At 48.1% G+C, this 15,156-nt stretch overlaps 1 protein-coding gene across 1 annotated transcript in view; it reads left to right on the forward strand.

Moving 5' to 3' along the window:
* Window positions 1–14,748, forward strand: part of LOC143809853 (uncharacterized) — a 31,290-nt gene extending 16,542 nt beyond the window's left edge. The window contains exons 2-4 of the mRNA XM_077292837.1: window positions 13,600–14,010; window positions 14,113–14,144; window positions 14,422–14,748. Coding sequence (XP_077148952.1) covers window positions 13,600–14,010; window positions 14,113–14,144; window positions 14,422–14,485 — 507 coding nt within the window. The 3' untranslated portion in view covers window positions 14,486–14,748. The remainder of the gene's footprint in view (window positions 1–13,599; window positions 14,011–14,112; window positions 14,145–14,421) is intronic.
* The last annotated feature ends 408 nt before the right edge of the window (window positions 14,749–15,156 follow it).

Below are 15,156 nucleotides of genomic sequence, written 5' to 3' on the forward strand. Positions count from 1 at the left end.
ATGTGTCCTCTGTGACCATTAAAACGTCCCTCAGGTGTGATTTGACTTTGTATTGACACACGCAACAAGCTCCTTGGTAACGCTGCCCGTCTTCTGGCATCATTGTTTGGCTGGCTGCGCCTCTGCGGCCGCCCTGACCCACACAACGCCCCTCGGTGTCTTATTTATTGGGACTGCGAGGGTGTGATTGATGGGCAGGATCAGTGCATCAGTTCGCCTGTCCCTCCTCTCCTTCCGCCTTCTTCGGACTGTGCGGCTTCATGGCCGTGGCATGCGATAAGGGATCAGATGACGCCGCACAGTCTGAAGCGGGTGTAAGGACCCGAGTGTGAGAGGCGAACATATGTGCTGCGCCAGGCCCTGAATCCCAGCCCCGCAGTGTTTTAACAATGTTAAGACACTGCGGGGCTGGGATTCATGGGCATCGCGAACCGCACCGGCCGACATTACATGATGCCAGAAGATGGGCAGCGCTAACGGCGCTAGGCCAGGGGATAACACGACAGCGCAGACTCCTGTACAGCAAATAACAACGCTCGGGAGGCTGCACCCAGCACCAAGGTGGGATTCTTGAAACCTGTGCTGCGTCTCATTACAAAGGGAACTCTCGCCTCCATTACACAGTTTGACTGTATAAAGGGCTAAATGTTATACGTGTTCCATTCAGCGTGTGCAAGGAGAAAAATTACAAGAGCAACCTTTGACTTGCGCAGCACTGCTGCTGCATAAGCTGTGGCTCTTCTACTTTGTAACCCCTGAGGGGGGGTTAAAGGTGACTTTTGAAATCGGTTCAATTAGGCTTCGGCCTACACTCTGCTCCACCTGCAGAGCCCGGGCTCCAACAACGCTAGTTGCTGTCCGGAAGTGCTGGCTGCACAGAGCCAAACACCTCGCCAATGTGTCAGTGGGGTCCAGCACCGCCAGCTGTTCCCCTGCTGTGTAGCCGGCAACGTGTCCTGCAAAAGCCACGCAGACACAACACACCCAAAGCTGCCGCCTGTGCAGGCTTCGGCCTACACTCCCCTCCCCCTGCTCCTCCTCCTCCTGCTCCTCCTCCTGCTGTCCCTGGGCTCTAACACACCGCCAGTTGGGGCCCAGATGTGCTAGCTGCACAGAGAAAAACACCAGCCAATGTGTCAGTGGGGTCCAGCACCGCCAGCTGTTCCCCTGCTGTGCAGCCGGCAACGTGTCCTGCAAAAGCCACGCAGACACAAGAACTGAAATTGAAGGGAACCTGTCCCCCCTCCCCCAGGCGTTTTTACGTTATCCAGCCACCTTGTACAGCGGTAATGCTGCATGTGTGCAAGGTGGCTCAGAAACGTATTCTCCTCGCACATGTGGAACTGAAAACACGTCTGAAATGTGTCCTCTGTGTGACCATTTAACCGTCCCGGTGGTGTGACTTTCCTTTGTAATGACACGCTGCAACCCCCTTGGTAGCGCTGCCCGTCTTCTGGCATCATTGTTTGGCTGGCTGCGCCTCTGCGGCCGCCCTGACCCACACAACGCCCCTCGGTGTCTTATTTATTGGGACTGCGAGGGTGTGATTCATGGGCAGGATCAGTGCATCAGTTCGCCTGTCCCTCCTCTCCTTCCGCCTTCTTCGGACTGTGCGGCTTCATGGCCGTGGCATGCGATAAGGGATCAGATGACGCCGCACAGTCTGAAGCGGGTGTAAGGACCCGAGTGTGAGAGGCGAACATATGTGCTGCGCCAGGCCCTGAATCCCAGCCCCGCAGTGTTTTAACAATGTTAAGACACTGCGGGGCTGGGATTCATGGGCATCGCGAACCGCACCGGCCGACATTACATGATGCCAGAAGATGGGCAGCGCTAACGGCGCTAGGCCAGGGGATAACACGACAGCGCAGACTCCTGTACAGCAAATAACAACGCTCGGGAGGCTGCACCCAGCACCAAGGTGGGATTCTTGACACCTGTGCTGCGTCTCATTACAAAGGGAACTCTCGCCTCCATTACACAGTTTGACTGTATAAAGGGCTAAATGTTATACGTGTTCCATTCAGCGTGTGCAAGGAGAAAAATTACAAGAGCAACCTTTGACTTGCGCAGCACTGCTGCTGCATAAGCTGTGGCTCTTCTACTTTGTAACCCCTGAGGGGGGGTTAAAGGTGACTTTTGAAATCGGTTCAATTAGGCTTCGGCCTACACTCTGCTCCACCTGCAGAGCCCGGGCTCCAACAACGCTAGTTGCTGTCCGGAAGTGCTGGCTGCACAGAGCCAAACACCTCGCCAATGTGTCAGTGGGGTCCAGCACCACCAGCTGTTCCCCTGCTGTGTAGCCGGCAACGTGTCCTGCAAAAGCCACGCAGACACAACACACCCAAAGCTGCCGCCTGTGCAGGCTTCGGCCTACACTCCCCTCCCCCTGCTCCTCCTCCTGCTGTCCCTGGGCTCTAACACACCGCCAGTTGGGGCCCTAGGAAGACAAGCTTGAATAGGTCCCCATCCGGGTTCCAGTACCGTCAGCTGGTTCTCGGCAGTGTCTTTTGCTCTTGTACCTTCTGCTCCCCATCCTGGTTCCAGTACCGTCAGCTGGTTCCGGGCAGAGCCTTTGGCTTAGGTGCCTCCCTCTGGGTATCCGAGTTCCACCAACGTCAGGTGGTCCTTGGTAGTGCTTTCAGGCACGGGTACCTCCTGCTTAGTAACCGGGTTCCAGTAACGTCAGCTGGTCCTCGGTAGTTCCATTGGCTCTTGGACCTTCGGCTACCCATCCGGGTTCCAGTACCGTCAGCTGGTTCTCGGCAGTGTCTTTTGCTCTTGTACCTTCTGCTCCCCATCCTGGTTCCAGTACCGTCAGCTGGTTCCGGGCAGAGCCTTTGGCTTAGGTGCCTCCCTCTGGGTATCCGAGTTCCACCAACGTCAGGTGGTCCTTGGTAGTGCTTTCAGGCACGGGTACCTCCTGCTTAGTAACCGGGTTCCAGTAACGTCAGCTGGTCCTCGGTAGTTCCATTGGCTCTTGGACCTTCGGGTAGCCATCCGAGTTCCAGTTCCATCAGCTGTTTCTCGGCATTTTCTCAGCCTTCTTGTACCTTCTGCTACATTTCCAAGTTCAAGACCCGAAAGACGATGACCCGGAAGACCACCCCTAAGATGATGACGACACCAGAGACGACAACCACCGAGATGACGACGACCCTGGAGACGATGACCCTGAAGACGACCCCGATGACGACGACCCCGATGACGACGACCCCGATGACGACGACCCTGGAGATGACGACCCTGGAGATGACGACGACAACCTGGAAGACCGAGAAGCAGAAGAACAAGAGGCTGCAGAACAAAGAGCAGAAGAACATTAAGCATAAGACTAAATATCAGAGCAAAAGATATTATCTAAATTATAAGCAGAAGAAGACTAAGCAGTGTATGGGGGTGAGTCCGTTCCTCCTCGTGGTGCCCCTGGATAAAGCCTGATGCTGCAGGCCAAACTGAACGCGGACAAATGTAACTGTTTTGTGACAGGCAGAACGGAAGGTGTAATCTTCAAACTTTTATAGATAACAACTACGGGAATGCCTGTCACAAATAAGAATATGATGAAGAAGTTGAATATAAAAAAGATAATAGTTAAATAAAAAGAATATGAACAATGTAAAAAAAATATATATATATATACGTAGAAAAGAAGAAGATGAATAAGGTGAAGAAGTTGATGTCACAGAAGCTGATGATGAGGATAATGAAGAAGAAAGTGTGGGAGAAGTAAAAAATAGGGTGAAGGGCGTGGAAGTAGTGAAACATCAATATCTGACAAAATAAATAAAAAATTAACATAGTCAAATTCTTTCTAACGCCGAACGTCATAAAAAAATTAAAAATACTGCTATTCTATTTGATTGGGATAAACCCCTGTGCCTTTAATGTCTCCGCCACCTCCCCCAATACATCCTACATTATTCTTAGTTGTTTTCCTTCATGTAGAATTAACCTACAAGGAAAGAAAGGGTTTATTTTAATTCCGATATTTTCGTCCCATTGACTTGCATTGGGATCGGGTATCGGTATCGGATTGGATTCCGATACTGTGACGGTATCGGCCGATACTTTCCGATACCGATACTTTCCGATATCGGAAAGTATCGCTCAACACTACTGTTTATAGATTAAACTAAAATTCTTAAGTTAGTGATTTGTAAACTGTACAGTATGAAGCTTTTACTGCATAGTGGTATATGAAGTTATAGCAAAATATTTCAAATTTTGTCTCATCAGTCCATAAGATTAAGTGCATAGTTGAGTTGCTTGGCCTTGTTTCAATTTCAAAAATATAGCTTTTTTGCTGCAATTCTTGCATTAAGACAACTTCTGGACAGACTTGTCCACACAGTTGATGAGTGTATATGAATCCCACTGGTTGGGGTTCCCATCATAAGATGATGAAACTGCTGGATATTTACCCAATTTCTAAGGGAAGTAAGCATGTCCATTTCTTCTGCTGCATTAAGTTTCCTAGGCCGACCACTGTGTTTCAGTGTTGCTCATATCTTGGGGTTTCTTCAAAAAGGCTTGTACAGCACATCATGAAATTCCAGTTTGCTTTAAAATCCGAGACAAATATTGATTTGGTTTAGATTTCTCTTTGGCTGATTCATTTGACTTCAGTGAATTTTCATCAAGAATGTGATTGCTGACTAGTGATGGCCAAACCTGGGGATGTTCGGGTCCGGCGGTTTCTGCCGAACACCTAAAAAAAGTTTGGTTTGGGTACTAGAATGGTACCCGAACCCAGGCCTCATTCAGAATGTGGTGCTCGAACATTGTTTGCCACTCTGTGATCTGCGTGACAGGCAAACAGGGGCTATGATAGGTGGTCATTTCTTTATGGCCGGTCAGAGAGCTGCAGTTCAGGCACTGTCAGGTGACAGCATGAGCCAGCAGCTTTGACCAGCTGTAAAAAAAAGGTTACCACAGGTCACAGGTGTCACTACTCTCATCAGCGTACGCTTACTGTTGCTGATAACAGCGAGAACAGGCACCACTGATGGGAATATTCAGCAATGACTTGGGAGTCTCTTATACTTGTGATAACCAGTGCAGGCAAAACTGACAGCTGCGAGCTGCAAACATCAGCTGTCAGCTTTATCATGGCTGCTTATCAAAAATAGAGGTGTCCCATGCCATTTCTTAAAATTATTTAAATAAATAATTTAAAAAGAGCAGCATATTCCCCCCAATTTTTGACAACCAGCCAAGTTAAAGCAAACAGCTGGGGGCTTGTATTCTCAGACTAGTAAGGGGCCATGGATATTGGTCCCCCAGCCTAAAAATAGCAGCACGCAGATGCCCCAGAAAAGTTGCAACTATTCTGGCACTTTGCCCAGCTCATAGTAACACAGGTAGTTTGCTGAAAGTAAAGGTACCTTCACACTAAACAACTTTCCAACGAGAACGACAACGATCCGTGACGTTGCAGCGTCCTGGATAGCGATATCATTGTGTTTGACACGCAGGAGCGATCTGGATCCCGCTGTGATATCGTTGGTCAGAGCTAGAAGTCCAGAACTTTATTTGGTCATCAGATCGGCGTGTATCGTCGTGTTTGACATAAAAAAGCAACGATGCCAGCAACGATCATAGGGGGCATCGCAGCGTCTCCTTCTAACCAGGTAGGTGTGTTACATTCCAAATGGAGACGCCCTCAGCCACGCCGGCCTGAGAGGGATCTTGCAGCAGGAACAATGGTAAGTGGGTGTCTCCCTGTCAACGCTGATAGACCACTTCAGGATCATCTGTAGCTGCGTTCTGAAATATAAACTGCGACTCTACTCCTTTGCAATCACTTGTGTGTCCTCCGTCATCTACGAGCCTCCCGTGAGCGTCCTGTTTGGAGATCAGAACTCTGCATCGTCTTCGTTCTGTAGCCTCCCGTTAGCGTCCTGTTTGGAGATCCAGAACTCTGCATCATCTTTGTTCTGTAGCCTCCCGTGAGCGTCCTGTTTGGAGATCCAGAACTCTGCATTGTCTTTGTTCTTTATATCTCTTTCTGCTCATCAACGGTAAGTATATCTTTGTGCTGTTATTTCATCTGCCATGCAGTAATGTTAATTTATGTGTATTGTAGAGTGATGTATACTATATATCTGCACAGATCTGTTTGAGCTTGCAAGTTTGTTAACAAATACGCTTTTTTGCTGGTTGGCATCCATTTTTGTTGTGAATTCCGTTCTCGGGCTCCCTCCTGTGGTCATGAGTGGTACTTTGTGAGTTCTGTTCTTGGGCTCCCTCTGGTGGCTTTGAGTGTTATGGCTGGGCTGTAGCTGGACTCCAGCTGCCTCATTTCCTGCTAGGCTTGCTGCCTATTTAACTCCACCTGGACCTTTACTTGTTGCCTGCTGTCGTTGTATTCAGTACTGGTTCAGATCTCTCTGGGACTTCCCTTGTGACCTGTCTCCTCGTGGAGAAGCTAAGTTCATGCTAGTCTATTTTTGCTCATTGCTATTTGAAAATGTTTCTCAGTATATGATGAGTTCAGTCCAGCTTGCTTATATGCTATTTTGATTGTTAGCTGGAAGCTCTGGGGTGCGGAGTTGCGCCCCTCACATCGTGAGTTGGTGTGGGGGTCTTTTTGTATTCTCTGCGTGGATAATTTTTGTAGTATTTTATACTGACCGCACAGATTCCTTGCTATCCTCTGACTATTTAGTTATTAGCGGGCCTCATTTGCTAAAACCTATTTTCATTTCTATGTTTGTGTTTTCCTCTTAACTCACTGTCATTATTTGTGGGGGCTGCTCTCACTTTGGGGAAAATTTCTCTGAGGCAAGTGAGGCTTTGTTTCTCTCTAGGGGTAGCTAGTTTCTCAGGCTGTGCAGAGGCGTCTAGGCCGAGTTAGGAACGCTCCACGGCTGCCTATAGTGTGTGTTGATAGGATCAGGATTGCGGTCAGTAAAGTTCCCACATCCCCAGAGCTTGTCCTATTTTTTGGTTTACCTATCAGGTCAGTTTATGTGTTCTTACCACCAGAACCATAACAGTACAGCAGGCCCGTAAAGTGTTAATGCATCGCAAAAGAGGGATAAGAGAAGCTCTGAGGTTTTTTTTTTTCCTCTGCAGTGTGTTTAGCCTCTCTCCTCCCCTTAATCTCTGGGTGGTTCAGGACTCAGCTGCAGATATGGACATTCAAGGTCTGTCCTCTTGTGTGGATCAGCTCGCTACAAGGATACAAAGCATTCAGGATTATGTAATTCACTGTCCTATGTCAGAACCTAAAATACCAATTCCTGAGCTGTTCTCTGGAGATAGGTCTAGGTTTTTGAATTTCAAAAATAATTGCAAATTGTTTCTTTCTCTGAGACCTCGTTCCTCTGGTGACCCTGCTCAGCAAGTTAAAATTATTATTTCTTTGTTACGTGGTGACCCTCAAGATTGGGCATTCTCCCTGGCGCCAGGAGATCCTGCATTGCTAAATGTGGATGCGTTTTTTCTGGCGCTTGGGTTGCTTTATGAGGAACCTAATCTAGTGGACCAGGCAGAAAAGATTTTGCTGGCTCTCTCTCAGGGTCAGGATGAAGCAGAGGTTTACTGTCAGAAGTTTAGGAAGTGGTATGTGCTCACTCAGTGGAATGAGTGTGCCCTGGCAGCGATTTTCAGAAAGGGTCTTTCTGAAGCCCTTAAGGATGTTATGGTGGGGTTTCCCACGCCTGCGGGTCTGAATGAGTCAATGTCTTTGGCCATTCAGATTGATCGGCGTTTGCGGGAGCGCAAACCTGTGCACCATCTGGCGGTGTTTTCTGAATAGAAGCCTGAGTCTATGCAATGTGACAGGATTCTGACCAGAATTGAACGGCAAAATCACAGACGTCAGAATGGGTTGTGCTTTTACTGTGGTGACTCCACTCATGTTATTTCTGACTGTTCTAAGCGCACAAAAAGGTTCGCTAAGTCTGTCACCATTGGTACTGTACAGCCTAAATTCATTTTGTCTGTTACTTTGATTTGCTCTCTGTCATCCTATTCTGTTATGGCTTTTGTGGATTCAGGCGCTGCCCTGAATTTGATGGATTTGTAATTTGCCAGGTGCTGTGGTTTTATCTTGGAGCCATTGCAATTCCCTATTCCACTAAAGGGAATTGATGCTACGCCATTGGCCAAGAATAAGCCTCAGTACTGGACTCAAGTGACTATGTGCATGACTCCTGCACATCAGGAGGTTATTCGCTTTCTGGTTTTACATAATTTGCATGATGTTGTCGTGTTGGGTCTGCCATGGCTGCAGGTTCATAATCCAGTCCTGGATTGGAAAGCAATGTCTGTGTGAAGTTGGGGTTGTCAAGGGGTACATGGCGATGTTCCTTTGGTGTCAATTGCTTCTTCTACTCCTTCTGAAGTCCCTGAATTTTTGTCGGATTACCAGGATGTATTTGATGAGCCTAAATCCAGTGCCCTACCTCCTCATAGGGATTGTGATTGTGCTATAAATTTGATTCCTGGTAGTAAGTTCCCTAAGGGTCGACTTTTTAATTTATCTGTACCAGAACATACCGCTATGCGGACTTATATAAAGGAGTCTTTGGAGAAAGGGCATATTCGCCCGTCCTCGTCACCTTTGGGTGCAGGGTTCTTTTTTGTGGCCAAGAAGGATGGTTCTCTGAGACCCTGTATAGATTATCGCCTTCTAAATAAAATCACGGTCAAATTTCAGTACCCTTTGCCTCTGCTGTCCGATCTGTTTGCTCGGATTAGGGGGGCTAGTTGGTTCACCAAGATAGATCTTCGAGGAGCTTATAATCTTGTGCGTATAAAGCAGGGCGATGAATGGAAAACAGCATTTAATACGCCCGAAGGTCATTTTGAGTACTTGGTGATGCCTTTTGGGCTTTCTAATGCCCCTTCCGTGTTTCAGTCCTTCATGCACGACCTCTTCCGAGAGTATCTGGATAGATTAATGATTGTGTACCTGGATGATATTTTGGTCTTTTCTGATGATTGGGAGTCTCATGTGAAGCAGGTCAGGATGGTGTTTCAGGTCCTGCGTGCCAATGCCTTGTTTGTGAAGGGCTCTAAATGTCTCTTTGGAGTCCAGAAGGTTTCCTTTTTGGGCTTCATTTTTTCCCCTTCTACTATCGAGATGTATCCAGTTAAAGTCCAGGCCATCTATGACTGTACTCAACCTACATCGGTGAAGAGTCTTCAGAAGTTCTTGGGCTTTGCTAATTTTTACCGTTGCTTCATCACTAATTTTTCTAGTGTGGTTAAACCTTTGACGTATTTGACTAGAAAGGGTGCTGATGTGACGAATTGGTCTTCTGCGGCCGTTGAGGCCTTTCAGGAGCTGAAACGTCAGTTTTCTTCGGCTCCTGTCTTGCGTCAGCCTGATGTCTCTCTTCCCTTTCAGGTCGAGGTTGATGCTTCTGAGATTGGAGCAGGGGCTGTCTTGTCACAGAGAAGCTCTGATGGCTCGGTGATGAGACCATGTGCTTTCTTTTCTAGAAAGTTTTCACCTGCCGAGCGGAATTATGATGTTGGTAATCGGGAGTTGTTGGCAATGAAGTGGGCATTCGAGGAGTGGCGACATTGGCTTGAGGGAGCCAAGCATCGCGTGGTGGTCTTGACGGATCACAATAATTTGATTTATCTCGAGTCTGCCAAGTGGTTAAATCCTAGACAAGCTCGTTGGTCGCTGTTTTTCTCCCGTTTTGATTTCGTGGTTTCGTACCTTCCGGGCTCAAAGAATGTGAAGGCTGATGCCCTTTCTAGGAGTTTTGTGCCTGACTCTCCAGGAGTTTCTGAGCCGGCTGGTATCCTCAGAGAGGGGGTGATTTTGTCTGCCATCTCCCCTGATTTGCGGCGGGTGCTGCAGGAATTTCAGGCCGATAGACCTGACCGTTGTCCACCAGAGAGACTGTTTGTCCGGGATAGATGGACCAGTAGAGTTATTTCCGAGGTTCATTTTTCGGTGTTGGCGGGTCATCCTGGGATTTTTGGTACCAGGGATCTGGTGGCCAGGTCCTTTTGGTGGCCTTCCTTGTCGCAGGATGTGCGTTCCTTTGTGCAGTCCTGTTTGATTTGTGCTCGGGCCAAGCCTTGCTGTTCTCGTGCCAGTGGATTGCTTTTGCCTTTGCCTGTCACGAAGAGGCCTTGGACGCATATTTCCATGGATTTTATTTCGGATCTTCCAGTCTCTCAGAGGATGTCTGTCATCTGGGTGGTTTGTGATCGTTTTTCTAAAATGGTCCATTTGGTGCCCTTGCCTAAGTTGCCCTCCTCCTCTGATTTGGTTCCGCTGTTTTTTCAGAATGTGGTTCGTTTGCATGGTATTCCGGAGAACATTGTGTCTGACAGAGGATCCCAGTTTGTGTCCAGATTTTGGTGGTCCTTTTGTGCTAAGATGGGCATTGATTTGTCTTTTTCTTCGGCCTTCCATCCTCAGACAAATGGCCAAACTGAACGAACTAATCAGACCTTGGAAGCTTATCTGAGATGTTTTGTTTCTGCTGATCAGGATGATTGGGTGACTTTTTTGCCATTGGCTGAGTTCGCCCTCAATAATCGGGCTAGTTCTGCTACTTTGGTTTCGCCTTTTTTTTGTAATTCTGGTTTTCATCCTCGTTTTTCCTCAGGTCAGGTTGAGCCTTCTGACTGTCCTGGGGTGGATTCTGTGGTGGATAGGTTGCAGCAGATTTGGAACCACGTAGTGGACAATTTGACGTTGTCACAGGAGAAGGCTCAGCGCTTTGCTAATCGCCGTCGCTGTGTGGGTCCCCGACTTCTTGTGGGCGATTTGGTATGGTTGTCATCTCGTTACGTTACTATGAAGGTTTCCTCTCCTAAGTTTAAACCTTGTTTCATCGGTCCTTATAAGATTTCAGAAATCCTCAATCCAGTGTCATTTCGTTTGGACCTCCCAGCATCTTTTGCCATTCATAATGTGTTCCATAGGTCATTGTTGCGGAGGTATGTGGTGCTTGTGGTTCCTTCTGTTGATCCTCCTGCTCCGGTGTTGGTCGAGGGAGAATTGGAGTATGTGGTGGAAAAGATCTTGGATTCTCGTATTTCGAGACGGAAGCTTCAGTACTTGGTTAAATGGAAGGGCTATGGTCAGGAGGATAATTCCTGGGTTGTTGCCTCTGATGTCCATGCTGCCGATTTGGTTCGTGCCTTTCATTTGGCTCGTCCTGATCAGCCTGGGGGCTCTGGTGAGGGTTCGGTGACCCCTCCTCAAGGGGGGGGTACTGTTGTGAATTCTGTTCTCGGGCTCCCTCCTGTGGTCATGAGTGGTACTTTGTGAGTTCTGTTCTTGGGCTCCCTCTGGTGGCTTTGAGTGTTACGGCTGGTCTGTAGCTGGACTCCAGCTGCCTCATTTCCTGCTAGGCTTGCTGCCTATTTAACTCCACCTGGACCTTTACTTGTTGCCTGCTGTCGTTGTATTCAGTACTGGTTCAGATCTCTCTGGGACTTCCCTTGTGACCTGTCTCCTCGTGGAGAAGCTAAGTTCATGCTAGTCTATTTTGCTCATTGCTATTTGAAAATGTTTCTCAGTATATGATGAGTTCAGTCCAGCTTGCTTATATGCTATTTTGATTGCTAGCTGGAAGCTCTGGGGTGTGGAGTTGCACCCCTCACATCGTGAGTCGGTGTGGGGGTCTTTTTGTATTCTCTGCGTGGATAATTTTTGTAGTATTTTATACTGACCGCACAGATTCCTTGCTATCCTCTGACTATTTAGTTATTAGCGGGCCTCATTTGCTAAAACCTATTTTCATTTCTATGTTTGTGTTTTCCTCTTAACTCACCGTCATTATTTGTGGGGGCTGCTCTCACTTTGGGGAAAATTTCTCTGAGGCAAGTGAGGCTTTGTTTCTCTCTAGGGGTAGCTAGTTTCTCAGGCTGTGCAGAGGCGTCTAGGCCGAGTTAGGAACGCTCCACGGCTGCCTATAGTGTGTGTTGATAGGATCAGGATTGCGGTCAGTAAAGTTCCCACATCCCCAGAGCTTGTCCTATTTTTTGGTTTACCTATCAGGTCAGTTCATGTGTTCTTACCACCAGAACCATAACACATTTTGAGCTATTGCTTTATGGATAGTGTATTGTACAGTGATGTATACTACATCTCTGCAGAGATCTGTTTGAGCTTGCAAGTTTGTAAACATATATGCTTTTGCGCTGTAGTACTGGCCGTTAGTGGTCATTACTGGGTAACAAGGATTTGGTGATGTGGTGTGTTAGGGTGTTAAGATGTTCACCAACAAAATGGCCACTGCCAAATTTTAATTTGCCATCCACAAAGTAGCCACCATTAGAATTAACACTTTTTCCACCCAAAAAATGGCTGCTAACAATTGGGAAAAGCACACGGCCCGGCCCATCCCATCCACAAAATGGCTGCTAACAATAGGGAAAAGCACACGGCCCGGCCCATCCCATCCACAAAATGGCTGCTAACAATAGGGAAAAGCTCACGTCCCGGCCCATCCCATCCACAAAATGGCTGCTAACAATAGGGAAAAGCACACGGCCTGGCCCATCCCATCCACAAAATGGCTGCTAACAATAGGGAAAAGCACACGGCCCGGCCCATCCCATCCACAAAATGGCTGCTAACAATAGGGAAATGCTCACGGCCCGGCCCATCCCATCCACAAAATGGCTACTAACAATAGGGAAAAGCACACGGCCCGGCCCATCCCATCCACAAAATGGCTGCTAACAATAGGGAAAAGCTCACGGCCCAGCCCATCCCATCCACAAAATGGCTGCTAACAATAGGGAAAAGCACATGGCCCGGCCCGGCCCATCCCATCCACAAAATGGCTGCTAACAATAGGGAAAAGCACACGGCCCGGCCCATCCCATCCACAAAATGGCTGCTAACAATAGGGAAAAGCACACGGCCCGGCCCATCCCATCCACAAAATGGCTGCTAACAATAGGGAAAAGCTCACGGCCCGGCCCATCCCATCCACAAAATGGCTGCTAACAATAGGGAAAAGCACACAGCCTGGCCCATCCCAGCCACAAAATGGCTGCTAACAATAGGGAAAAGCACACGGCCCGGCCCATCCCATCCACAAAATGGCTGCTAACAATAGGGAAAAGCTCACGGCCCAGCCTATCCCATCCACAAAATGGCTGCTAACAATAGGGAAAAGCACATGGCCCGGCCCATCCCATCCACAAAATGGCTGCTAACAATAGGGAAAAGCACACGGCCCGGCCCATCCCATCCACAAAATGGCTGCTAACAATAGGGAAAAGCTCACGGCCCAGCCCATCCCATCCACAAAATGGCTGCTAACAATAGGGAAAAGCACACGGCTCGGCCCATCCCATCCACAAAATGGCTGCTAACAATAGGGAAAAGCTCACAGCCCGGCCCATCCCATCCAGAAAATGGCTGCTAACAATAGGGAAAAGCACACGGCCCGGCCCATCCCATCCACAAAATGACTGCTAACAATAGGGAAAAGCACATGTCCCGGCCCATCCCATCCACAAAATGGCTGCTAACAATAGGGAAAAGCTCACAGCCCGGCCCATCCCATCCACAAAATGGCTGCTAACAATAGGGAAAAGCACACGACCCACCCACTTTCTTGCTTGCTGTAAACTTAACTATTTCTTTCTTTTTTTCAGATGTCTGCAAATGAACAGGAGTTTATTCGGGCACTCATCGAGATGTACCGCTCCCTTCCCTGCTTATGGAAGATCAAGTCTGCGGATTACAGCAACCGCTACAAGAAAAAAGATGCGTACGAGAAGCTGGTGGCCCTCTACAAGGAGCATCATCCCACCGAGACGGTGGATGAAAACATTGTGCGGAAGAAGATCCAGGCTCTCCGTACAGTGTACAAAAAAGAACTGAACAAGGTGGAAAAGTCCATCAAGTCTGGGGCCGGAATCGACGACATTTATGCGCCCAAGTTGTGGTACTATGACCTGATGGCGTTCACTCGTGACCAGGAAATCCCTCGCCCGTGCCATACTGTCACAAGCCTTTGTGCACCATCTGCCGAAGAGATCCTGCCTGAGTCTCCTGACGAGCATGTAAGTACCTCCTAGCTTTCCTGCTTGTAGCATGCCGTATGTTTATGAGACTGCACGGTTTCCAATAATAATAATTCACATTTTTCATGTTTAATCCCCCAGATAATAACAGTTGCCACTTCCTGTTCAGATAAGTATGTCCCAACAGTCCTTCCCTTCCTTTAAATGCTGTCTTATTTCTAAAGTCTATAACATAAATTTACATTTTGTGTCTTCCGCACATTCGTACAGTATAGCTGGCGAAAGTAGTTCAGCCCAGCTCTGTAAGCTGTAACCCCTGTGGTTTGCTACCTAGATAACTGTTCCTCATAGCTTCCCATGGACGGGCATAGAGGTGTTGGGGAGGTGGGGGCTCTCTAGGGCTGATTTATTTGTATGTTATTGATTTTTTTTTTTTTCCTGTACTCGCAGGTGCCTCCGCAACAGCTGGAAACACCGGAAGGGAACGATGACCAGACCCCTCAGTCCTCCATAAGCCCGTGTGTCGAGGAGCAGACACGTCCACAGCGACCATCTCGCAAAAGAAAGGCGACTGCGGGCACACCTGTGGATCTCCTGGCACTGGCCAACAACATAATGACCCAGCATGCCACAACCCAGCTCATCGCATTCCCATCCTTCGTTGCGGAACGGTTAAACAAATTGGACGTTGCCCAGCGAACGCACGCTGAGAGATTAATGTTTGAGGTTTTGCCCGCGGCAGCCGCTGGCAAACTGAGTGACACATCAAAGCTGACCCTCAGCGACCATCAGCACAGTGGCCAGTTTTATTGGGGACACCAGCAGGAGCCCATGCACAACACTCCTGTCCGCAGACCTGGCCCACATCATTTGCAGTTCCGGACACCTCCACCCCCTTCTTTTGGTGACTTTTCACAAGGGCCTCCTACGGCCACACACCAGTACAGCGAGATGGACACCTACTATCAAAATCTGTAGGGTTCTTGGCTTGAAAACAATAGAGACTTCTGTTTCATAAACTCCGTAACCCCCTATGCCTAAGCTGCATCAATAGTATTAATATGTCATGTAAAAAATAATAAAAAAACAATAATTTTTTAAGTTTCTATACTATGTGTCTCTGTGGCTGGGCAATATACTACGTCGCTGGGCAATATACTAAGTGGCTGGGCAATATACTAAGTG

The sequence above is a fragment of the Ranitomeya variabilis genome, chromosome 2, assembly GCF_051348905.1.
Source record: "Ranitomeya variabilis isolate aRanVar5 chromosome 2, aRanVar5.hap1, whole genome shotgun sequence".
Taxonomy (NCBI): Eukaryota; Metazoa; Chordata; class Amphibia; order Anura; family Dendrobatidae; genus Ranitomeya; species Ranitomeya variabilis.